This window comes from Acipenser ruthenus, chromosome 7 (genome assembly GCF_902713425.1).
Source record: "Acipenser ruthenus chromosome 7, fAciRut3.2 maternal haplotype, whole genome shotgun sequence".
Classification (NCBI taxonomy): Eukaryota; Metazoa; Chordata; class Actinopteri; order Acipenseriformes; family Acipenseridae; genus Acipenser; species Acipenser ruthenus.
The window spans coordinates 40565534-40593014 of NC_081195.1; the positions used below are offsets into that span (position 1 = coordinate 40565534).

A 27481-nucleotide genomic window follows, 5' to 3' on the forward strand; every position below is an offset into this window, starting at 1 on the left:
ATGCATTTACTCTTAATGCTTAAAACCCCCTAATTGCTTCATACACTGTTAAAATCCACAAGTTTTACTATATTTAAATAATTCATATTCAACTTATGAATAACACAAATCTGCAATGATAAATAAATTACTTATTTTGGTGACATTTTAATGAATTTCCATTCTTAAACCAATTGATTTGTTTGAGTTAAGATGTAAGTTGGCAAAACTATAAATTACAAATTAACCCTATTTAATGTTTTTTTCTGGTATACCAGAATGCATGACTTACAAGAACATGTGGTACAGAAACTCATGAATGCACCTTATTCCACACATGCACATTTTGAAACTTTTTTTCATGTTAACCTGGTCTGCATTAAATCACAAATATACTGCAAAGTCTCAAAAGTGAGAGGACCATTGATCTCCTTTGATGTTCTGTGGTTAAATTTACCATAGTGTACAGTGGATCAAGGGGTGTCGTTCGTCCTGAAGCTTAAAGCATTTAGCACAGATAGCTAGAGATAGCGCTATATATATATATATATATATATATATATATATATATATATATATATATATATATATATACTGACTGTTAATCCTAACGCCTCAAACAGCACATACAATATTTTGATACTATGTCTTCAGTATTAATTTATTTTCATTTTCTGTATTTTTTATATATTTTTTAGTTGATCAACAATGCGTATGCACAGAGACTATTGTTTAAAACCAGAAAACTGAATTGGCTGTTTATTTGCACAGATCGTAAATGTAATATTAAGGCTACCTCTGCTACGTAGCGGAAGGCAAATAAAAATGTCTTGAGGTGTATATACAGTCAGAGACAAAAGTATTGGCATTCCACGCTTATTATACCATACTTCAAGGTAACAGATTAAGTACACATATTTGTAAACTTTAACCACTTTTTAATAAAACAGAAAGCAAAATTACATAATTTCTAGTAATTTAACAAATCATCTTAATAAATAATAATAATAAAAAAAAATAACAAACTTATTTCATTTAAAGTATTAGCATACCTGCTTTAGTATTTTGTGAGTCCTCCATTTTCTTTTATTTTGGCTTTCAGACGTTGATGATAATTCTTAACCAGTATGTTACATCTTGTTGGTGAAATCTGGGCCCATTCTGTCTCTATTGGATTGAGATAAGGTGATTGCGAAGACCATTCCCAAACTTGTATCTTCATTTTCTATAAACGTTCCAGAATTGACTTGGTTGTATGCTTTGGGTCATTGTCGTGAAATGTCTGCCAAATCAGCCTACGAGTAAATGGTATCCTTGTACTTTGTAGAATGTTTGATACATGGCTGTATTTATTCAGTCTTCAATCACATGAATGAATGTCTTTAGTCCCTGAACCGCTAAAACTCCCCAAGATCATGATAGAACCTCCTCCATGTTTAACTGTAGGTTCAAGGTTTTCTTCATTTGAAGGCTTTCCCTTTTTTTTCTCCAAACATACTGTGGCCTACCAAGGATTTTGTTATGGAAAGCTTCAGATTCCTATTCATATTTCTTGGCAAATTCTAGATGGTTTATTTTATGGATTTTCTTTCTTCTGTGTTTAGGTGCCTTAGTGCAGTTTCTTTCTGCACTAACCTGCCTGATGCTTCCAAGTCTTTGGCTGTTAATCTTGGATTTTTTTTTTTTTTTTTGCTCAGACCTTCTGTACCTGTATTTTTCTTTGGACGACCACTTCTTTCAAGTGTTAAGTTGAATTTGTTTTGTGGTAATACTTGATTATTGCTCCGATTGTGGATTTTGGTATCCCACATTTCTTTTGATACTGTTCTGTAGCCATTTCCTTTGTTGTAGTTTGCTACGAGTTTTTTTTTTCTCTTAAGTCCAACTCATTTGTCTTGACCATCATCTGCTGTGTTGCCAAAATGATGTTCTTCAACAGATGTTGGAAATAATTACCTCTTTTTCTGGCTATTGACTTTATAATAACATTTAATGTAAAGGTGCCACTATTTTTGTCATGAACAAATATTTGAAATTGCATTCATGTTTTTATTTTTTTATTTTTATAAAGATTGTTTGTTAAACTACTACACGTTGTGTATTTTGGTCTTTGTCATATTAATTAGTGGCTATTGTTCAATAAGTGCTTGTATTTAAGATGATTTCTTGAATTATATAAAGTGTAGGGTGCAGATACTTTTGTCTGCGACCTATACATTAACTGAAAGTAACGAAAGCCAAAAATATCAAGTCCATTGCTTGATCATAGTTTACCCCCAGAAGCTTTCAATTTAACTAAACTGTATGAAATGTATAATTTAATTGAGTAGGCGGAAAAAAGGCTTTTGACGGAGCGTCACTCATCAACTTACCTTGAAGCACATTCCATTCCCATTGCAAATAGATCATCATTAATAAAAACTGTCAAACAAAATAATTGTCATATTATCTTTTGATTTTAGATGACATAGGTGCCCACATGAATGTAGGAAGAACATATAAAAACCTAAATCAAACCAAAGAAGCCGAGGATGCCTACATGATTGCAAAATCACTCATGCCACAGGTAAGTTATTATGAATGCAAAAAGTGGCTGCCAACATGATGACTAACTGTACGATTTGTTGAAACTCCCTGTTAAAAATGCAGAGACTAGTTTAATTCCTGTTTACTGAACAAAGACACTTTGTTTAGGCTAAAATAAACCCATGCAGTACAGCAACCAAGAGTGATTGGAATTAATAAGAACGAAACCCGAAAGGTAGTAATAAATCTAAAATTGACCAATTTATTCAAACGCTTAACTTATCTGATAGTCCAATAACCCAAACAAACGTTAGGTTACTTACGGACAGATGAGTCAAAACTGGAGCTTTTTGGCAAGTCACATCAGCTCTATGTTCACAGACGAAAAAATAAAGCTTTCAAAGAAAAGAACACCATACCTACAGTGAAACATGGAGGAGGCTCGGTTATGTTTTGGGGCTGCTTTGCTGCGCCTGGCACAGGGTGCCTTGAATCTGTGCAGGGCACAATGAAATCTCAAGACTATCAAGGCATTCTGGAGCGAAACGTACTGCCCAGTGTCAGAAAGCTCTGTCTCAGTCGCAGGTCATGGGTCCTCCAACAGGACAGCACCCAAGAATGGATAAGAACGAAACATTGGACTATTCTGAAGTGGCCTTCTATGAGTCCTGATCTGAATCCTATCGAACATCTATGGAAAGAGCTGAAACTTGCAGTCTGGAGAAGGCACCCATCAAACCTGAGACAGCTGGAGCAGTTTGCTCAGGAAGAGTGGGCCAAACTACCTGTTAACAGGTGCAGAAGTCTCATTGAGAGCTTCAGAAAACGTTTGATTGCAGTGATTGCCTCTAAAGGTTGTGCAACAAAATATTAGGTTAGCGGTCCCATCATTTTTGTCCATGCCATTTTCATTTGTTTTATTATTTACAATATTATGTTGAATAAAAAATCAAAAGCAAAGTCTGATTTCAATTAAATATGGAATAAACAATGGTGGATGCCAATTACTTTTGTCAGTTTCAAGTTATTTCAGAGAAAATTGTGCAGTCTTCGTTTTTTGTGGAGGGGTACCAACAAATTTGAGCACGTCTGTATATGTGTGTGTGTGTGTAATATATATATATATATATATATATATATATATATATATATATATATATATATAATGAACATTGGGATGTTATTGTGAGAGTGGCTATGAAATACCCTCTTCTGTAGTAGGGTCTCGTCTGGTTCGGTGCTCGACAACTTGACGCCTTAGGCAAAGCCTTGCATGGCTCCCTTATTTCAATCAGGTAATGATTATTTTACTTATTTTTAAAATCAACAGGCTTTTGATTCAGCTTGAATTGTGCAATCGCTGTGTGTTCGTATATAACCTGGTTTGTGTTTTGAAAAATTGTATGGACCATGTACGTATTTTAAATTACGTTTCCTGCGGTATATACAATATAGAAAGGGCAACACAGACCTTGTCACACCAACTACTACCTTCCTCAATGCTGTCAGTCTAATTACACACAACACACTAAATAAATGAACGTCATGCTTTTAGAATATTTGCACAAGTCCCAATGCATGCCTTTTTTTCTTTTTTCTTAAGGATAAGCATGGGTTATTAAACATGAAGGCAGAAAATATACCAACAATTGAATACTTCTTATTAGAGAGTAAAAAAAAGTCTGAAAACAACAGAAACCTTACACACCTGTCTTTTAAATGCATTGGTGATGATGGGAGTCTGTATACCTGAACTGTGTCAGCCTGTGCTGGTGAACACAGAGCTGTCTGGTCACCCTGTTAATAACTACTCTCAGTGGTTTGCAGTATTCACCCCCTTGCAAAGTTTTCACATTTTGTTGGAACCAGAGCGTACTCCACGATGCTTTCAAATTAGACTTTACATGTGAAATCTACACAAACTACACCACATTGATGAAGTTAAAAAATTATTATTTGTTTATTTAGCAGACGCCATTATCCAAGGCGACTTACAGAGACAAGGGTGTGTGAACTATGCATCAGCTGCAGAGTCACTTACAATTACGTCTCACCCGAAAGACGGAGCACAAGGAGGTTAAGTGACTTGCTCAGGGTCACACAGTGAGTCAGTGGCTGAGGTGGGATTTGAACCGGGGACCTCCTGGTTACAAGCCCTTTTCTTTAACCACTGGACCACACAGCCTCAAAATGCATATAGAATATAAATAAGTAAGATTTACAGAGAAAAACAGATTAATCTCAGTTGCATAAGTATTCAACCCCTTTGCTACTGCAGCCCTAAATCAACTCGGGTGCAAATGATTTGTTTGAAAGGTCACAAAATTAGTGAAATAGTTTCAGCCTGTGTGTACTCAAAGTGGTTTAACTTGTAGATCATTTCCTTCAGGTATATAGACTTTCAAGTTGCAAATCACATAGTGATCCATCAAAGCAACCATGAAGACCAAGGAGCTTTCGAAACAAATCAGGGATAAAGTGGTAGAGAGGCACAGAGTAGGAGAAGGGTACAAGAAAATTTCAAAGGTGCTGTTTATCCTTATCAGCACAGTGAAGTCCATTATTAAGAAGTGGAAGATGCATCATACCACCCAGACACTACCCAGACCTGGTCGCCCTCCCAAACTGAGCAGCTGGGCAAGCAGGAAACTGGTTTGGGATGTCACTCTGAAGCCAGCAATGACCTTGAGAGATCTGCAAAGTTCTGTATCTGAGATGGGAGTCAGTATTCACACATCACCAATAAGCCGGTCCCTACACAAAGCTGGCCTGTATGGACGGGTGGCAAGAAAGAAGCCATTACTCAAAAAGCCTCATCTTAAAGCACGTGTGGAGTTTGCGAAAAAGCATGTAGATAATACTGCAGACACGTGGAAAAGGGTTTTGTGGTCAGATGAGACAAAAATTCAACTTTTTGGTCTCAATTAGAAGCGTTACGTGTGGCGCAAGCCCAACACTGCACATCACTCAGTCAACACCATCCCAACTGTCAAGCATGGTGGTGGCAGCATCATGTTATGGGGATGCTTCTCTTCAGCAGGGACTGGGAAGCTTGTCAGGATAGAGGGAAGAATGGATGGTGCAAAGTACAGGCGAATCCATGAGGAAAACCTGTTTGAATCAGCCAAGACTCTGAAACTGGGGAGGAAATTCACATTTCAGCAGGACAATGACCCGAAGCACAAAGCCAAAGCCACACTGGAGTGGTTGAACAAGAAGAGAATTGATGTTCTTGAGTGGCCCAGTCAAAGTCCTGACTTGAATCCAATCATAAATTTACGGTGAGACTTGAAGATTGCAGTCTGTCGACGCTCCCCAACAAACTTATCAGAACTGGAGCAATTTTCCCATGAAGAATGGGCAAAAGTTTCACAATCCTACTGTGCAAAGCTAGTAGAGACCTATGCAAAGGAGGCTGAATACTTATGCAACCAGTAAATTTCATTTTGTACATTTTCTTTGCAGGTTTTGCTGACATTTAACCTCCTCCTCATATAACAGTGTTCAGTTTAACCCTTTGTGGTCCTATGTCGGACCAGATCCGACATTACAATTTTCCCTTTCCGGTCCGACATCATCAAAAAGACGTAAAAAACAGGTCTCTAGTTGTTTTTTCTCCGGAAAAAGCCGGGAAAACCATTCAATGGCTGAGTGAGACTGATAGGAGCCGAGAGAAGCCGAAAAAAGGGGTGTATCTCAGCAATACACATAGCCCTGGCCCCACAGAGATAACACGGACATAAACAAACAAGATAGCTGCTTCTGCATCCAGCACTCAAAGAATATCGCAGACATTTGCAGAGCTTTTTGAGATGTTGTAGTAATAAAATAATGACTTGGATCGCATTATTGAGGAGTTTGGTGATAAAACGAGTGATCGGGAGATGATTTATCGGTATGCACGACTATGAAGAGGTATGTGAACAATACAGTGAACAAGGGCTGGGGCTTGGCTGGAGATGCAGTACTGAGTGTCCTGTTGATATGCAGTGCCTTTTAAACCTGTTTTACTGTGAAAAAAAATACTTTTAAACAGCGCGTCTAAAATAAACTGCGCGTGTGAAAATAAATTGGACCTGAGACGCGCTGAATAAATGGACCGCACAGGGTTAATTACTACAGCTTTGAATAAAAAAAGTTTGTTTGAAAAATTGCACATATTATTTGTAATTCAACAAAATGTGACATTATTGGTAGGGGGTGAATAGTGGAAACCACTGTATATGGGTAAGCAAGAAGGTTTGAATGTGACAGTAGCTTAACTAGTCTAAAAAATAAAACAAGCGCATGTCTAGGTCCTATTCAAATCAGCTGTATTAATTCGTTATAAAACTACAAAAATAAAATGTAAAAAAAAATGGTTTATGTGCCCACATTTTGTGATAAAAGCGATTTTGTGATCCTAAGCCATGCCCACTGAAAACGCTCCATTTGTGCCGACCTCATCTGTGACGAAGTGGGAGGCTGGAACATGCCACACACTGTACTGACAGACAAACATAGTGTGAAAGACAGGGTCTGTGAACACATGCGTTTGTTGGGGTTGTAGCAACTCCAACTTGTCTGGCCATCTTATCCACAGGTTTCCGAACAAGAAGAGTCCTGTGTTTCGCTTGTGGGTGCGGTTTGTGCAAGTAAAACGGCAGGATTTCTCAGCCAAGTCTGTGAATGCAAGGAACTCAGCGGTGTAGCATAATCATGATGCTTAGCAATGAAAAAGATGCCACACTTGTTATTAAAAGCTGAAATATACTTTATTGTTTCACTTGTTAAAAACAAAAGAAAAAGTGAGGGACAGTGGCTCCAGGTGTGTGTACAGTTGTCATCAAAAGTTTACATACCCCCAGTGTTCGCGCTAGGCCGTGCCATTGCGCCAATGCCCCCCTGATATAAAAAATGTCCCGCTGAATTTCTCTTAACTCGGCCTGTGTGTCCCCCTTCCCAGACCAGACGCAATACCAATACGCAGTAAAGTAATGCATTTTGTATTAACATGACATGTCTGACGACAGGCTAATCTTTTTTACTTGTTTGTTTACACTTGCGTTTTCATAATTAAACTCCTGTGCTTTTATTCTCCAGTCCAGTAGAATGCGCTCGCACCCTCCCTGGTTACATTCAGTTTCACAGTAAAGCCTGGACGACAACATCATCAGGCTTGTTAACAACATGGCCCGGCGCAAATATAACCTTGTGTCCCTGTTACATCCGACCATTACCTCTGGAACAGTAAGTAATCAGCTTCGGCAGGCTATTATATTTGTGCTTAAAAATACTGTGAAAATCATCCGCTGTTTACTTATCTATTTGCTAGACAAAATATCTGTCTGATGTTTGGAGATATGGAGTGATCTAGCAAGTGAATGGGAGAAATTTGAACTTGTGCGTACTGCAATACAGTTTATAGACGAAGTGCAGTATATTTGTGAAACGAAAACCGCATTGATTTAAAAAAAAAAAAAAAAAGTAGACTACGGTAACGTTCTAAAATATGTGAAATGTGTCTGTTCTATGACAAAAAATGCTAAAATTGTCCCAAAATAATTCAGTTTGTTTTAAGCACCAACTGTTTCTTGGCCATTTCGCCAGTAGGCCTATAACGGCATGACAAAGAAAAAAAATGATATGTAATATATATTGTAACACAGCAGGGAGGGGGTTAATATCCTCCCTGCAGAAAACATGTGCGTATGCACATTTTGTTAATTTGCTTATTGTTTTATTATTTAATTATCCCCTGCACCTGGTGATCATTGTAAATCAGAGCCAGGTGCAGGGTATTTAAAGAGAGCAGCCAGTTTGTTCTAGGCTGCTGAGTAGAAGGAGGCAGAAAGAGGAACTCTGCTTCTAGCAGTCGTGAGGTAAAGTTTGTTGTATTAAACCTGTGTGGTTTTATTTACTGTTTGGTGGGGAAACAGCCTAGCTGTCCCACTTGTAGTCAGGGTGTACCTGTGTGTTAGTTAGTGCTCGTAAAAGAGCTAAGTGTTTGTTTTGTTTATTTTGGTTTTTGTGACTATAAAAAAATAGCGCAACAGCGCTTTTAAAAATCAAGTTTTGTGTGTGGCTGGGTCATTTAAAGTGCTGGAAAAGAACCCGAAGGACTAAAACCCTTCACAATATATATATATATATATATATATATATATATATATATATATATATATATATATATATATATATATATATATATATATGTGTGTGTGATTTTATACAGCACTGTATATAATGCATCATGCATTGAGAACACCACTGGAATCGGAATAAAATGATGTAATACGGTTCACGTGCAGTCACGGTTTTGGTAAGTAGCATTTTCAAAACCATGTCATTATATGCAGTATTAAAATATAGCAAATCCACAAAACCAACGAAATACATATTGTATATTTGACATTTTATTTTTAGTGTTCTGTGTAACACGGGCCATCATTTAACCTTGAAAAAAATTCAATACAGTACCTGAAGCAGATACGTGTTTATCATATCAACAACATCAACGTGTGTTGTAAAAATAGAGCAAACATTTCTTTGAAAACTGTATTTACTTGGGGGCTAAGAATGAAAAATGTAAAAAAAAAAAAAAAATGCCATTTGATATGGCAATTGTCAAAATAAAGGGGCCGCTGGAAGGTAAGAATTTACCAGTCAGGACAGTAGCATTTTTAAACTGGGGTACACGAGAAATTCTGAAATGGCAGACAACGCATTTTACTTATTACCACTTCCCAATCTATTGCAAACTTTTATCATGTAATCAACGTTTAATCGCTAACACCAGACTGACGAGTTGTGACAGAGCGTTCAGTGCCCCCATGGCTAATTTACATATTAAATATGTACGTTATAAGTAAACCCTGTTTTAAATGTCATATGAACAGTTGGGCGGTTTCTGTAGTCTGTCTTTGGGATAAAAAAATAAATAAATAAATAAAAAAAACAACTAAAAGCGTAGTCTTTAACTCATTTTATTTCCTGCGTGCGTTCATGCCTGCAAGTCGATATATATATATTTTTTTCAATGACCCGATTTAAAGTTTATTGTAACTTAAGTACTATTGGTTCATTTCAAAATACATACTGTATCGCCAATCAGAAACCGAAGTATTGCATGCGGTCTAATTTGACAAGCCTTTACGCCTGGTGTGAGTTTAGTTTTCAATCCAATGAACAAATATGGATTGTCGGTTCAATACTAGTACATTACTAGCAAAGGGTGATCAAGACGAAATACCGTTAGTTTAAAAACGCCAAAAATGTCTTGCGACTGAAGCTCTCTCCAATTTTCCTGCCATCATCAGTGATTTGTGTGGTAACAAGCAGGGACATCCATCACACTGATATTAGGTAAGCATTTTATTATTGTTTTTTAATTGGCATCATTACTGATACTGTACGTTTTAGTCACCAAGAATTAAATGCCAATATGTTTTCGTAATGAGGTCAGCTGTAGAGAGCCCTGGATATTGAACTTTTCTTTGCCTTTTCTGTAATTTTATTATCAATAAAAATACATGATTGCCATTTGCTATCATGGAATAGTCCTATGTCATTTCTGAGTGACTGAGTTTAGCACGGAGGCTTTGTTGATTTTAATTAATTAGTAATTACAATAAAATGTTGATGTTTCCAACAACTAGAAACCTGTTTGAGGGATTATTTTTATCCCAGAGTAAATATAATATAATTTTTTTTTCAATTATAATACTGTAATTTTTTTTATAATTTTATCCATCACACACTCCAAGGCTTGTGTGTTTTCTTGTATCATGTTATTGTACAAACCTTTTTTTCTGTTTTAATTTTATTATGACTATCTCAGATGGGGGTATGTGGTGGACTACTTTTTTGGAAAGGGGTATGCAGCTTAGATTGAAAACCCCTGTTCTAATGTGATCTGGTACAATGAATATCCTCTACTCAGTGATACACCAGCATCACTGTGACACATTTCCCAATATTTTCCCCAAAAGTGACAGTGAGTATTGCAGAGACACCGTGGTTGTATCTACAGCGTTACAGTTTTATTTTTTGTTCTTAAGAAACAAAAGGTCAGTAAACTCTGCTGGCATGTTTAAAAAAAAATAAAAAAATAAATAAGAAATGGTGGTTGGTTCTGAATTACCAAACATATTGACCCCCTCACCGAAGAAAATGTCCCCTTAAAATTTAGAGTGGGGGCTGTAAGTCCTGGAGCAAACACTGTACCCCAATGTAGGGATATTACCATACATTGGGGAATTTAAGCTTTTGACGATAACTGTATTTGTATATGTATACCTACACTGCACAGACACAAAGACTGTACACACGTATTAAATGCCCCACCAGTACAGAATGAAAGTATTACTGTACATGTTTATTTAAAGGTTAGTAATACTGTCAGTGTAATACACAAAATTTAGATTTTTTTTTTTTTTTTTTTAATCTATCCGATTCAGAGATCAGAATTGAACACATTTTATTAACATATATATGGTGATCAAACTGTCAACAAATTGTATAGAAAAAGAGGAATTTACAAATCCAGCTTCCTGGCGGGCTGTACCACCTCCTCACATTGCATCATATTGAACCCTGGTCCTCATTCGTAAAATATGTTGCTTACTGGCAACATCATGCATTGAAATTTAAATGTTGTTATCCAGGGGAGAGAATTTAATAAAGTTTAGATTTTGTTATCTTAAGGCAGCTGTCTCCAACCCTGGTCCTGGAGAGCTACTGGGTCTGCTGGTTTTCATTTAAACCAAATTCTCAGTTACTTAATTGCACCAATTATTGTCTTAATTAGTCTTAATGAAGATTAACATGTGTTCCAGATCTTTAGCCACTGATGATGTAAAGACACCTATAAAACCTGCTGGATAGGGGCTTTTCAGGACCAGGGTTGGAGACCCCAGCATAAAGGCAACAGCATGCGGTAGAAGGATATATTAACAAATACAAAATTAACAGGACTGTATAATTGTTTGATATAGTCTCTTCTTTCTCTTAGTCCTCTGTTCCTTCTGGAACATAAGGCTATAACCTTTGACCTCCATAATGATCTATCTTTGGCTACCTTCTCTGCCTCCTCCCACCACATATGCATTGTGTTTTTCAGATGTGCCTCAACAGTCCTCCTCGCTTGCATTTTCCCTGTGGGGTCCATCATATTCCAATTTTGGTGGTGTTGCCCTATGGCATCCGAAGTACATGGCCTAGCCATTTTAGTCTTCTCTGACGTATCTCTCTGTTAATGTCACTTGATTTAGTCTTAATGTACAAATCCTTGTTTTGATATCTTATTCTGCCAGAAAATTCGACATATGTTTCGTAGAAATTTGTTGTAGACAGTTTGTCATTGTCATCTTTGGTTACACGCCAACATTCCGAACTTTACAGTAGCACAGATTTCACATTGCTGGTGTAGAGTTTGATCTTTAACTTCAGACTGTACATCTTTGACTTCCATATAATGTTAGCTGTGCTTTAAGCCTTGATTTTGTCTTTCTTTGTACCACTCTCATTGCTAACAAGGCTGCCAAGGTAGGTAAAATCTGTTTCTTCGATATTTTCTCCATATATGTTTATGGGAGCTGGCGTTGCATTGATAGAAATAATTTCATTGAGTCCAGTATTGACTAGGAACCATCCTGAGATGTCATTATCTAGAATAACACTATTCAAAGTGGTTGTAAAAGTGGCAAATGCATATGCACCCAGTATTTTCCATAGGCTGTTACAATGAATAATATCGAATGCTTTTCCATTCTAGGCATTGTTCTATGATGTTTCTTAAGACAAAAATCTGGCCAATGCATCCTTTGCCTTTATGGAATTCAGCTTGCTCTTGACAAGGCTTTGTGCATTGCTTTGTCGATTCGGTTTAGAAGGATTCTGCAGAACCGCTTTGCTGGGAACAGACAGGAGTGTAATACCTCTCCAATTTTCACATTTTCCCAGGTCACCCTTTTTCAGTAGTCTAACAATAAGACCTTGTGATCAGTCTTTACGGTGTTAGTGAAAAGATCTGTCAGTACTTGTGTAGCCGTGTCAATATCAGTTTGAAGCATTTCTGCATGAATCATGTCGACACCTGAGGCTTTGCTGCACTTAAGGACATTTGATTTCTTGCCTAACTTCACAGAGTAGTGAATCATAGTTGAAAGTGTACAAGTACTGTACAGGTAGTATAATATTTACATTCATATTATAAAAAGGATAGTGCAGTTTATTTGAGATTCTTGCTAGACTGAACATCTCCTCCACTCATAAAAATGGTGAGTGTTTTGTGGGGTATTTCTACTTGTAAACAATTTTTATGCAGCCTGCCCTATTGATTTTAATTCAATAACTAACTCCCATTTGAACGCGCGTGAACAGTCAATTGACGTAACAGCATAATTTCAAACCAGGTGCAGTTTAGCAGTGCTCTGACAAAATGCATTATTGTCTTTAAAGCTTGGCATGCTCTGCACTCTTGCCATCTGGTGTAAGGACTAATGGAGTGTAGCTGATTCAATGGTAGTCAGAAAAAAACTGTGCCATTTTTACTCTGGTAAGATCCTGTTGTATTTTGTAGATCATCCCAGGCAAGAAGTATGCAACCCGTGTTGCCCCCAACCATCTAAATGTCTACATAAACCTTGCAAACTTAATTCGTGCAAATGAATCACGCCTAGAAGAAGCTGACCAGCTGTACCGGCAAGCTATCAGTATGAGACCAGACTTCAAACAGGCTTACATCAGCAGGTAAGTGGACAATAATTAAATAGTGCTGAACCTGCTCTGTGTAGACTACAACAGCAACCACTTCCTCTTTTAACATTCATCATGTGTAATTGGTTATAATCTTCATTATAAAAATGCAACTTTGACACCACCGGATTTTTTTTTTACGAAACTTGAATTGTGGGTTGTTACTTGATTAATCGCCCATTATTATGGAAAAGTGGAATTTTCTGTCATTCTTTCAGATTCCAAATCATGTCATAGCAGCTGGCAAACGCAGGATGTATCCACTCGTAAGACTGTTATCTTAGGTCCTGTCCACACTCTGTCTTTAAAAGCGTATTAGTTGCCTTTTAAATCGACTTAAAAATGCTAAATACGGTTAGCGTCTACACTACACAGCATTTAATACCGTACTCGAGAACCGCACTCGAAACCACCTCAGAGGGTAGCCTCGAGTCCGGTTGTTAATTATATCATGTCAGGTAGTGCGGTTTGTCACAAGTGTGGATGCTGTAATACCAAACACACTGTTTTGTGTATCCTCCAATATCCCAAAATGCTTTTGATATGTTTTGTCACGTGGACATTACAAATACAGTACTCGGAACAGGTGCCTGAAGGAGTTGTAAACCTAAAATACAGTGCATGGTGGGATAATGTCATATTAAGACCCACAGTCCATTGCATTGCTAGGAAGTGTAACAGAACTATTTAATAGTGTGCGTACGCACCAAGCCTGATTAAACATGAAACGGTACTTTGGTGTGGATGCTCTGAGCTGGATTGGTAAAAAAAATTTTGAGTACGGTTCTCAAGATTGGTTATGTAGTATGGACAGGGCCTTGCACTCAATGTGCACCCTAGCTATCACTTGATTAATACACACTATATTACCAGAAAGTTATATTTTTAACTCTCCTTACAATTTTTTTTTTTTCGCCATTACTTAACACACCAGGTAAGTAAATCCTAAATTAGCTGTTGAATCGTTAACTTTAAAAATAGTCCAAACTGTTAAAACTGAGACTCCTGATAATAGTTTTTTTTTTTGCTGGTACCTTGAAATTTGTGTGTTAATAAAAAAAAAAAACTTTAGTCAAAAATAGGATTTATCAACTGTTTAGTGTTTTTGTGAGAAACAACATGGAAATGTCAGCAGCGGGCAAATAAGTGAATGAACTCCATTTCTTAGGTTTCAAGTTTTCGCACACTCCTGCATAGTGTGAAACCACGTACCTGGGTTAACCCGGGTCCCAGCGACCCACCTCAGGATGTGGGTCAACACGCTTTGACCCGGGTTGAGCGAGATAAAATGTTTGACGGCCGTTCGTGAGCTGACTCAGTAACAAACAGCCACGCCTGCGTGAAAGTTTCACTTCTGCAAGGAACATTTCTGTTTAGCCATATTTTTTTTGATTGAGACACAGCATGAGCCAGCGTCATTTGGGCTGACGGTTCAATCCAGAGAAGCTTGGATGGAAGCGTCTGTAACAAGCTGCTTCCGGGGCATTGATACTCGTATTGTGCACTTGCGTCTGTCACCCAGGTCAACCCTGCTTTATCAAAAGCGGTGTGAAATCGCATACCAGACCTGCATGGCACCATGTCCTGACCCGGGTAGGTTCTGACCCGGGTACAGCACGCCAGTGTGAAATGGGCTCTAGATTCGTACTGGGTTTATGGGCTTTAATTCTATCTTTAGGTTGTTTCACAGTTTAAATTCAGTATTTTGTTGCTGTCTGTGTTTCTCCATTAAACCTTTAGACATGTGTTTCCCCATTAAACCTTTAAACCTGCATTTGTCATCAGAGGAGAACTGCTACTTAAGATGAAAAAGCCATTGGAAGCAAGAGATGCCTATCTGAGAGCCCTGGAGTTGGACAGAACCAACGCAGACCTGTGGTACAACCTGGCCATTGTTAACATTGAAATGAAAGAGCTCTCGGAAGCTCTGAAAAATTTCAACCAGGCATTAGAACTGAACACCAAGCATAAACTAGCACTCTTCAATTCTGCTCTGTTGATGCAGGAGTCTGGTAAGTCAATACGACCATTCTGTAATGTCATAGAACATTCCATATACTGCAAAAAATGTTGTAGGGGTCACCTAGCCAATTTTTAAGTTGTCATGTAAAACCCATTTATACAAATGTGTGCTACATATTGTAGACATGGTATACATTTTCGGACCAACCAACAAAGTTCTGTCACAACTGGAGAAAGAATGAGATTAATTTAATTTAATTAGCTTAGTCTTAAATCATACGATAAATAGCAGTTGAAGACAACCAGGTGTTGTGTTTGTATGCAGCCAGGATTTATAATTGTCCCCCAGATAGACATTGGCTGTTGTGTTTGGCAAATGTAGATGAACATTTCATGAAATTACAGTGTTGTAATTGCTTTAAAGACATCTGTTTACAGAGAATATCAGTAATGTGTGGTTAATGAATACATTTAAGAAGTCCTGTTTGTGTGTGTGGTTTATTTGCTAAATAACAAATTATTATAGTAACTCGATATTAAATATAACCTTGTTGGGAGGGGGGTCTTAAGTCCAATCCTACAGCCATAGCATGAACTATTATTGATAATTTACAGGAATTGATTTGTTTGCTTATTTGTTTGTTTGCTAGGTGATGCTAGACTCAGACCAGAGGCCAAACAAAGATTTCTAATCTATGTCGAGCAAGACCCCGACGATGCAAACGGGTACTTTAACCTTGGCATGCTTGCCATGGATGACAATAAAAATGAAGAGGCAGAACGGTGGATGAAAAAGGCCATAAAGATGCAATTAGGCTTTAGGAGTGCACTGTTTAATCTGGCCCTTCTCTATTCTCAGACCGGTAGGGAGCTGGACGCCTTACCTGTTCTGAATGAATTGTTAGTTTACTATCCTGAACATGTTAAAGGCCTGATCCTCAAAGGTGACATCCTGATGAATCACAAAAAGGACACCGAGGGAGCCAAGGAATGTTTTGAGAGGATTCTCCAAATGGACCCCAACAACGTTCAAGGGAAACACAACCTGTGTGTGGTTTATTTCGAAGAGCGTGACCTCCTGAAGGCTGAGAGGTGCCTGGTGGAGACCCTGGCCTTGGCACCCCATGAAGAGTACATCCACAGGCACTTGAGCATAGTCCGGGGGAAAATTGCTGCTCTGAGTGCTGCAGGCCAGCAAGTATCTCCAGCAGATGGTGCTTCAAGCCCAGCAGTGGAGGAAAAAAAAACTCCATTGGAAAAGGGAAAGAATGACAAGAATACACAGAAAGCTTCCCCTGCCAAAAAGCCCAGTCAGAGCAAAGAACAATCAAAAAAACTGCTAGAGGAAAGCCACCCTGACAAGAGGACTAAAATCAAATCTACCAAGGAAATGAAGGAGATTGAAAAGAAAAGGGCTGCTGCCTTGAAGAGACTGGAAGAGATTGAACGTATTTTAAGTGGCGATTAACCACTTTCAATCTTTTGATTTTAAAATGTTCACATTCTTTCTTTGCCATTGTGCAGTTTTTGTCCTTTTGAAAATCATTTCCATTGTAGTTTTAAACTGGTACAGTATTACAGGTGGTAATGCCAGTTGATAATGTGTTTTTTTTTTTGTTTTTTTTTTAAACATGCAACATGTTAGTCATCAGAAACAAGAAACTGCCTTGCAGGTGTAAATGATCATATACTGTATAAACTATTGTTGAGGTGTGGGTTTGTTTTTCCCCAGTTTTTTAGTATTTATATTGTTTCTTGTGACTGAAGTTTATCTTGGACAATCTGTAGCTATTATATTGCATAATACAATGCATCATTCAGTTTAAAACCTGCAGATTATGAAACATTTAATTTACCTAAAACACTATGCTTATGTGTCCTAACATGCTTTATTTTATGTCTATGTATTTTACCTTAAATTGTGTGCTTTTTTGTAAATGTATTTGATTAACTGAAATGTATAAATGTTGTTGTTTTATCTAAACTTTTAATTTTATTCATTAACACATTTTGTAAAAGAACCAATAGGTATATAGATTGCAATTGACACTGGGCTTGTAATTTTTTCAATTTATCAGAGGGATATCCCTAAAAAGTAATTTGTTTTTATGGAATGGTTAGTACACTGATGGTTAGTACATCTAGTTTTTTTTTTAAGAAGTTAGGATCGTGTTTTTCAAGTTATGCAGGAACGTCTGGAGTGAGGCAGAACTTCTAACTTCTGATATGAAAGAAAGAATCCTCTACATCATTACAAATCATTAATTTTATTATTTCGGGCTGTTTTAACATGTATTCATTGCTTAGATGCTCTCTAGAAACAGTTGTTACTTGTGTATGTCACCTTTCTCATGTTTGGTTAATAAATGCCAGGCTCAGTAGTTGTGTGCTAGGGATGCAGATCCTTGATGACAGGAATATAGTGGAGGCCAGATATTCAAAGTACTTCTGGTGACATCATCAAAATACAATAGGAGTATTGGGTCCTGTGCAAACCTCTAATATTTAAATACAAAAATGATGCATGAAGGGTTTGAATTGTTAAAGAAAAAAAGCAGTGCACATAAAGTTACTGTTTTTGTTTGGGATCACTCTTTAAGATGTAAAGGTTGCTCCTTCCATAAATGTTGGCCCCATATAAGAAAATGATTATAGACAGGTTCTAGTTAACCAAAGAAATATCAATTTGTTGTTAACAATGCATCATATTTGGCTTCTGTTTTTATTAATTTCATTTTCCGGTGTTTATTTTTAGCTATTTAAGTAATATGTAAATCGTTTTGTTTGGGGGGGGGGGGGGGGGACAAAGTGGTTTGCAGTGCTCAGGTGTAGAGGTGATGTGATTACAAAATAATGGATTACAGTCCAATGACTTGGTGTACCGTAGCTCCGCCCCCTTCCTAGATGGCCGACTTCCACCTTTCCCTGGAATGAATTGTCAGACCATCTAGTCCGGGGCACTCTGTTCCCTTTACACAGCGTCCTCACAGGTTGGGAGGAAGATTTATAACCAAGATTCATTCTCTCTGTCACAGGGGGCTTTCACTTTTTATATACTGTATGAAAATATTGTTTTCGGTTACTTTTGTTTTTTTTCTGTCACAATATGTATAGTAACTCGACAGTACTTGCACACTTTTTCAATTGTACCTTAATTCCTTTGTTTTCTTCCACAACAAAATCCTTCTGGTTTTTAGACATTTTTTTTACATTTCGCCACGATTTGCAAATCTGTTTTTAATTCCACAAGTGTGTAAATACTCCATCAAACTGGAATATAGCTTTAAATCTCACAAGCTAGAACAATCCGCTGTTTCTTATAATCTTGTTTTAAATCTCGCAAGTGTGTTACAATCAACCAGTAGAAATGTAGGAATTTGCTGCCAGTCATTAGTTGGGGTGGGTTTAAGTATTCAAAACAAATACGTGTGAGATACAAATCAGGAAGGAGGGACATTGATCAACTACACTACACAGAGTTTTTTTGCAGGTTATTTGTATTTTTTTAATTTATTTTTCACTGGGGAAAGGGGTGAAAAGTCAGCGTGAATTGAATAACCAGTCCCAGGGTTTTCCCGGTGTTTATTGGATATAACCAGGGGTTCACAACTTAACATTAGGTTCTCATGTGAGTACCAGCAGAAATAGTTTGGTACTCACCAAAATTAGGGATCATCATCCAAGTTGCTGTCTAACTCCACCTCCTCCTCCGACAGATCAAACAATTGGGATGGCAGTGTCAGAGACCACAACAATAGTTTCTGAATCTTTAAGTAGGAGTCTGGATTGCTGGTTATTACAATTTTTAACAAATCATCACGCATTCTCCATTTATTTCAATATCCTACCACCATATTGCCGCCCTGGGGATTCAAAAACAAAAACCCAAACACTTCATCACTTTATTAATGTTGTTGAACATGTTAGCTTGACAGCACAACAGTATATTTATAAGGATGTAGCTGAGGATGAACAATATATTATTTTAAGTAAAATGGTTAAGTAAATGTATTTTCTAAAACTTACATTTAAATGTAACAGCTTTCAAACATCGACCCCCCTGCTCAGTTTGGGAAGAGAAGTGTCAGCGAGCTTCATTAATGCCACTCCCCATAACTGCATCCCTCTTCTCTGATTGGACAGCTTAATAGAGATCCCTGCTATCATTGGTTGTTTGGCTCACCTTGCAAGCATGAGCACCCTCGCTGCCTTTATGAAAAATGCTTTCCTGTTAAAAATGTACTGACGGTACGCCTTTGCATTTTAAAGAACAATATGGAAGTCTGCATTTTTCTTTATTGGTTTGCATGCGTACCTGTGTACATTATGTGAACCCCTGGATATAACCGATTTTCATTTTTTTGTATCGGGTGGGGGGGTATCTTTTTTTTTTTTATCAAAAGCCCTAATCCAAAGGATGCTCTGACAAACCTAGAGAAAATATTCTGCAAACAAAGAATAATTCAGATAGCATCTACTGGCCAGCTAAATCTATTACATCCATGAAATAACTGATGAGATCTCAACAACCTTGAAAGAATGTGGGTGGAAAATGTGAATGGAAAGTTAAACCTCTATAAAAATGACATGTCAGAAGTGTCAAAAGGATCTTTATGCCTATTTATTCCATTTGGAACAACAAGTTAACACCGCTGACCTACAAATTTGAGTACGTATCTTCTAATGTCATTTTATCAGATTATTTGTTTGCTGTCACCTATCTTTTAATTTTGTTTCTTACTGCAATTACTAAAATATTATTATTATTATTATTTAATAACTAATAAGCTTTTTTAAGTTCAGAATCAAATTGACTGTCATAAATATGCATAGTAAGAGTCTGTGCCAACTGGTTATTTATTTATTGCATTATATAATAACATTTAAATAACAGTATACACATAATACAATTTTAAAGTTACATTAAAGCCCACTAAGATAATAAAGCCATTTTATAAAAGTGTGTTTTTAGTCTTGACTTGAAAACTGTAACAGTCCCAGCTTCTAGGGATGTGCTTTTGGTACATTTTTATAAACATTTAAATGCTATGCAGGTGTCAGCGTTTGAACCATATCTACATACACACACACTATTTATATTACATTATGATGTACAGTGCCTATAGAAAGTCTACACCCCCTTGAACTTTTTTCACATTTTGTTGTGTCAGTGCCTCAGTTTCATGCATTTAAATGAGGATTTTTTCACTTACCTACAAACCATACTCCACACTGTTAAGGGGAAAAAAGGTTTTATTGAGAAAAAGATTATATATTAAAATTACAAAACTGAAAGATCATAATTGGATAAGTACCCCCCCTCCATTTTAGTTTTGACATACCACAAAACTTTTTTGCCACAAAGTGTGTTTTTTTGCATACTTCAAACGGGATTCAAGGTGGTCTTTTTTGAGTAAAATACAGGCCAGATTTGTGGAGTGCTTGGGATATTGTTGTCACATGCACACTTTGACCAGTCTTGGCCATAAAAGTCTAGCTCTTACAAAGTTGCCATTGACCTCTTGGTAGCCTCTCTGATCAGTCTCCTTCTTGCTTGGTCATCCAGTTTGGAGGGACGGCCTGATCTAGGCAGGGTCTTGGTGGTGCCATACACCTTCCACTTCTTAATAATCGTCTTGACCGTGCTCCAAGGGATATTGAAGGCCTTTGATATTTTTTATACCCATTCCCTGATCTGTGCCTTTCAACAACTCCAATACATTGTTATAATAATGCTACATTGAGGGATCGGAAAATCCATATTATATATATATTACTTATTTATACGTATGCGTTCTTTTGAATTAATATTTTTTAAAGCTTCCTTTTAAAATCGTGTTATGTGTATTCACAGGGATTATTATTATTATTATTATTATTATTATTTATTTCTTAGCAGACGCCCTTATCCAGGGCGACTTACAATCGCAAGCAAATACAAATACATTCAAGTGTTACAATATAAGTCATACAATAAGAACAAGAAATACAATAATTCTCAAGTGTGACAAACCACAATTCAATAATACAGCAGATAATAGTGAAAGTTACATCAGGATATGATTAAGTAGTGATAGTTACATCAGGATATGATTAAGTACAAAATACTACAGATTAAACACTTGGGAGATTACAATATTCTGAGGTACAGGATTAAATGCAGTAAAATAGGGGGCAGATAAGAGCAAAATAAAGCATATTTAAATGAAGGGTGATAGTGTCCCAGGATACAACAGAGGAGTTCTACAGGTGCTGTTTGAAGAGGTGAGTCTTAAGGAGGCGCCGGAATGTGGTCAGGGACTGGGCAGTCCTGACATCTGTAGGAAGGTCGTTCCACCACTGCGGAGCAAGGGTGGAGAAGGAGCGGGCTCGGGAGGCAGGGGAGCGTAGCGGAGGTAGAGCCAGTCTTCTAGTGCAGGCGGAGCGGAGAGGTCGAGTGGGGGTGTAGGGAGAGATGAGGGTCTGGAGGTAGCTGGGTGCAGTCTGATCAAGGCATCTGTAGGCTAGTACAAGAGTCTTGAACTGGATGCGAGCGGTGATCGGGAGCCAGTGGAGCGAGCGGAGTAGTGGAGTAGCGTGGGCGAAGCGAGGTAGAGAGAACACCAGGCGAGCAGCAGAGTTCTGGATGAGCTGGAGCGGACGGGTGGCGGACGCAGGGAGGCCAGCCAGGAGGGAGTTGCAGTAGTCTAGGCGGGAGAGTACCAGGGCCTGGACCAGGAGCTGGGTAGCATAGTTGGTGAGGAAGGGTCGGATTCTTCGGATGTTGCTCAGGAAGAATCTGCAAGTGCGTGCCAGAGTGGAGATGTGCTGGGAATAAGAGAGGCAGGGGTCCAGGGTGACTCCAAGGTTTTTAGCTGAGGAAGAGGGAGAGAGTGTGGTAGATTCCAGAGGAACAGAGATAGAGAGATCAGAGGAGGGGGAGGAGGAGGGAAAGAAAAGGAGGTCAGATTTAGAGAGGTTGAGTTTGACCGGATGCGAGGGCAAAATAAATGTCGGTCGAAGCGTTCTGTTATTATGGATGTTTACTTAATAACTCCATCCACAGTAATTTCTGAATGTTTTCATTTCAAATGATGCAGTATTGAACGTGTTTTTTTTGGTACGGCAATTTTGTTTGGCAGAATTATTTACATACCATGGTTTTCTCATCCGGTTCCTCAAAATACTTCCAAACGTGGTTTTGCTTTGTTCCTTTGTTTTGCTTTTATTCTTTTGGGTTGACCGGAAATGTGGTTCATGCCACCACATTAAAAATAACAAATAAAATATTTATAAAAGTTGAAACTGAATATTATTTTTCTATCCATGTTTTCTTCCGGTTTTGTTGCTTTTCATTTGCTGATGTAATTCTGTATTTCAGTTACTTGTCATTATTGGTTTCTTGGCTGTTTGTGTACTGGTAAAATAAAATAAAAATTAAAACATTTTACTAGCCAATAAAATGTTACAGTCAATTCTGTTACTGCAGGTCTGGCAGTGTTCCATTTTAGTAAATACTGTATATAAATATGCTGTGAATTGCTTTATAGTTTCAGTAATTAATTCATAAAAAATGCCAATAACTAGCACACTTGCCATGTAATGGCCTTGGGTTTAAGATCAACAATATAGAGAGCACTGACTGACATTTAAACACAGAGTATGTGAGTGTTCAAGTTTTAAAATGTGTATATTGATAAATGAATTAATGTAACATCACAGTGTTAAGGATTCAACTCCATAATGTTTTGTGAAGAGCATACATCCAGTACACGTTGAGTAATATAATTTAATTTACATACAGTCTATAGGCCCTGAAGTGGAAAGGCAACTTTCGAGCTGAATAAAACACCATAAACAGCAGCTTATCAAAATATAAGATTATCAGAAACCACAAGCCTTGTTTCTCATTGCCCTGCAAGTATGGTTGCATAGTAATTACATTGTACACAACGACACATTGATTTCAAGGTAATTACCTAATACCTAAGCAACCTAATTATGTAATTAAACATGAAGTTGCTTTGTAACTGAGCATCTGTGTAATTACTGTATTATTACAGTGTAATTAAGACAGATGTAACATGTTACAAAGATTTTTACTACTATGTTTAATTTTAACCATATTTGTGAATATATAAATATATATATATATATATATATATATTATTTAAAAAAAAAAAAAAACGTATGCTTCTCATTGCGTTACAACCCTGGCACTTTAACATGTCTAAAATGTAGATTCCACAGCGCATTGATGATTTAGAAACCAGAAATTATGTTTAAATTATATTTATCATTATTTTAGCAATTTTAAAATGACTAAATTTTTTAAAGCTTGATTAACATTTCCATTATGGTCTCTCCGTCAAGCATCCTAGAATTGCCACGGTAATGGTTAGCTAGAAATGTTCTAAAGCACTCAGGTGGAATAAAGCAATTATGACATCTCTGAATTTACCTTTCATGATGAATGGAAATACAATCTGCTTTCATAATCCAAGTAGTGATGCCTATCCTTTTGTACAGGAAAGCAATCCAGTGTCTTGACTATTATCCCAAAGTAGCAAGACAACATCAAAGAAGTAAGATCCATTCAGTGCTGCTTATTCAGTTTCATATAGGAGGCTGGGACTTCCTCAACCAGCAAAGCAGAACAGTGTAAAGGACACCTTCATTGAAAGATCAGATCCCACTCAAATAATATGCAGTGGTTTTGTAACAGGTGGTACTGATTTAGCTGTACCAGAAAGGGTTAGGCTGATGATTTTCTCTTTGTCACCTATTGATCCCATCGGAAAGTCACAGGTGAATTGTATGGTATACAACTAGTAAAAAGAAAAAGAAACATTTAAATGTACCTGATTATGTTTTCCTAACAACCATTTTAAAATGCCCAATTTTAATGTTACCTCATTGCTACAGCCTACAAAGAGACTGAAGATCAACAGGAAACCTCTGTTCCTGCTGTCTATCCCCTCCTCTTCTCACCAGATGAACCTACAGGTAATCTTTTTGTTCAGCAGGACTGTTAACTCCACTGTAGAGATGTAAAATCTAATTTACAAAATGTGCCAGATGTACAAAAATACAACTGCCAAATGTGAATATACGAATCATAGAAATGCAGGGACAATTACCAGAAACACATGACCAGTAAGTCTGGGTTTTCAATAAAAAATTATTTAGAAAAAAAAAAGTGTAAATAGTTATCGGGGTTGGCTATTACTAATGTAAAAATAACTTAAAATGTGTTCATATGCTTTCTGGAACAACATTTCTGGTGTGAACTTTGACTGATCTAGTGTTCCATGCAGTTAAGAGAGATTTCCTTTCACTGTATAGTTCATTGAGAAATTGCTTCCTACCACCACAAGAAAGGAATGATCTTTTGTTAACTTTTAGCACCATAATAGGCAGCAGTGCTAAATAGACATGGATCAGCTACATTTTCTTCAATGCTATTTTCCCATTACTGCACAAATTATGGAAACTAAAATACCAACATTTTAATTAAGCAAAGTATAAAAACAGGAGGCAGTATGAGACAGATTAATCAAAGGTACAACATGAAAGTAAATTTATAAATGTCATGTTTTTGTGAAATTAAAATAAAGACTATTAACACAAAGCATAGGCTTACTTTTCAGTCCTTGAATTAACACAGATGAAGGCCAAGAGAAAATATTTGTCCACTTGAATATTATAGTTGTATTTTTATGACTTGTTTTAAAAGTTTGGAGTTTTAAAACGACTTGTTTTAAAAGTTTGGAGCGAATCTCTGTTTTTAAGTTCTGGATTTTCTACAGTTTATTTTTGAAGTTAAGATTACTCAGTAAAAACCGAAGATCAACCTTGATATCAGTGCCCTGCCTAAAGACATTCAGCATATGAAACTAGAGTAACAAGATAAGACACTCTTATGATAGCCAATGTTCCAGCCTTACACACACTTGACAAGTGACATTCCAAACTTGTTCTTAAAAAGCATTTATATTCCTATAAAACAAATGATCCCATCACTGCAGGTTTATTTCTCATCCGAATGTATAAATTATATTTATAACAAAGGTACAGCCTTTTCAGTGATGTGGGTTCTCATGCAATTGAACCAAGGAAAATATGCCAAGGACAATATTTGTTTTCCTGTTAAAAAAAATAAACTGAACTTTCTGATAAATTCCACCTCCAGCCATTTCCTCTAAATTAGAACTCTGTCTTGCCTGTATGTTGCAAGCTACAACAGTCAAAAACGACCACTGCTTTGAACTTAGGTTAAGAGAAAGATAAAAGAAATTGGCAACAAAGCATAGACAGTATTCAGAAGATAGGATGCACTTTTTCACAGAGAGTGGTCAGTTATTGTCTTGATGTTGCCGCTGATTCATTGGGATTCTTAAAGAGCCATCTGAATGTAGTTCTGGGATCAATTCTCTATTAGGAACTGGACAAGGTAATCCAGCTATATGAGAATGTAGCTGGAATTAGGTAAAAGCCTGTCCTGTTGGAGAGGACCCACATACAATAGTAAATATAATCAGGTTAAATTAGACCATTGACAGAACTTAAGCACACCCTACTGTCACAAGGTTACTAGTTGATTCATATTTTTTTGTAATTACTTTTTAATATTATTATTATTATTATTATTATTATTATTATTATTATTATTATTATTATAGGTGGCGCATATAAGAGGCTTGGGGTGGCTTGGGGAGGCTTAGCCCTCAAGAAATTGTTCCGACCAACACAAAAATATTTGCAAGCGTGCAAAGCAGGTCTAACGAAGATATTTCTCTTTTTCCTACTGTGCAACCACTAGACCGCTAGTGCAGCTGGGATATCAAAATCAACACTAGTACAGATACAGGATTTAGTTGGTATTTCAATACCATTCGAGGAGAATGCTTGGCTGGTTTAACGTCCATTCTTCCAGTCGATCTGAGCCCCCCCATACTGCTGCAGGAGGCAGCCGACGAAAACTCGAAATCCTTTTTCGCTCACTCCCTTGCCTGGAACATCTGATTTTACAGAACTTGTGGTATGCACCCAAACTAAGCTGCAGAATACCTGATTAAAGACCTATCATTGAATTTAAGCAGGGATTGGAGGGGGAAGGAGAGATACCACCCCCTTTTGGGTATTGTAGAGTTCTACAGGAGGCAGAAAACGGGAGAAAGACGCTTGCTCTTCTTTTAATGTTTTTTTATTCACCAGAGTCCACAGCTGTCGGCTCTTCAGGTCACACACATACAAACAAATGGCCGAGTCCAGCCTATTCTTATACCTTTAGCTTCTCCCAGGAGCCTACACACATCCCATTGGTCCTCAGCCACACACTAGGACCAATGGGCACAGACAAACAACAACAACAACCAATTACAGGGGAGACTCAGAAGGCACACACACAGACTGGCACAAATTGTGGCGGGAAATACAGAGCGTGGAATTACAATTACAAACAACGGGAATTAAATTAGACACACAGCACATAACACACATACACAGCAGGCATTACAGTACACTGATTGCTACAGTATTTAACAGCTGTGCTGTTTCAGTGAGGAGAGCTGTGAAGAAAGGGAAAACAAGATGCAGAAGGACGTACGTGGGCTCCCGAGAAGTGGAGAGGACACAGGGAACTGCAGCAACTACGGCACGAATGAAAGGCAGAAATCTAAGAGAAAGAGTTGGACGGCGTGTGTTGTGCAGTGACTGACAGAGGAAGCAGGGCTGCCAGATTATTTGTGCAATGCCTGACCAAATTTTGGTCTTAACCTGCCAAAAAAGTAGCCAAATTGTGTTTTTTTAAAACAGTCAAAAAACAGTATTTACATTTAAGGCTTAATAAATGCTACAAAAAAAACAGGTATGTAATGTTCTAAAAAAAAAAAAATAGATTACTAATTTGCTTTGCTTGTTTATTTCACAATGTCAAACTAATAGCAAAGCACTGCTATTTGTTACCTGATGAAACCAGGTACCAGGGGGGAAAATAAAATCAGAATTAGTGAAATTAATTATTTGTTCAGAATTGTAGGTCTGTATCCTGTTAAGTCACAAAATTTGTAGTTTTGTACATATTAGCTGCGTTGAACTTTTCCCCACAAGTAAATCCCAAAAGTAATGGAGTCACAATATCCCATCTGCCTGTATAGCAAAGTGAATCCTCAGCAAATTTTCTAAAGTGCACAGACTGAGAGTATTGCGTAGATCCAACTCCAGAAAATAACAGTGCTGAACATGTCTAAGAATATCCATATTAACAAATCCTTCTGGAACTGGATTTGCTGAATGT

The 27481-nt window shown here is 37.3% G+C and overlaps 1 protein-coding gene across 1 annotated transcript in view; it reads left to right on the top strand.

Annotated features, from left to right (window-relative positions):
- The window catches only part of LOC117415944 (protein O-mannosyl-transferase TMTC3-like), a 41001-nt gene extending 23819 nt beyond the window's left edge, over positions 1 to 17182 (top strand). The window contains exons 11-14 of the mRNA XM_034922203.2: positions 2442 to 2545; positions 13067 to 13236; positions 15028 to 15254; positions 15855 to 17182. Coding sequence (XP_034778094.2) covers positions 2442 to 2545; positions 13067 to 13236; positions 15028 to 15254; positions 15855 to 16672 — 1319 coding nt within the window. The 3' untranslated portion in view covers positions 16673 to 17182. The remainder of the gene's footprint in view (positions 1 to 2441; positions 2546 to 13066; positions 13237 to 15027; positions 15255 to 15854) is intronic.
- The last annotated feature ends 10299 nt before the right edge of the window (positions 17183 to 27481 follow it).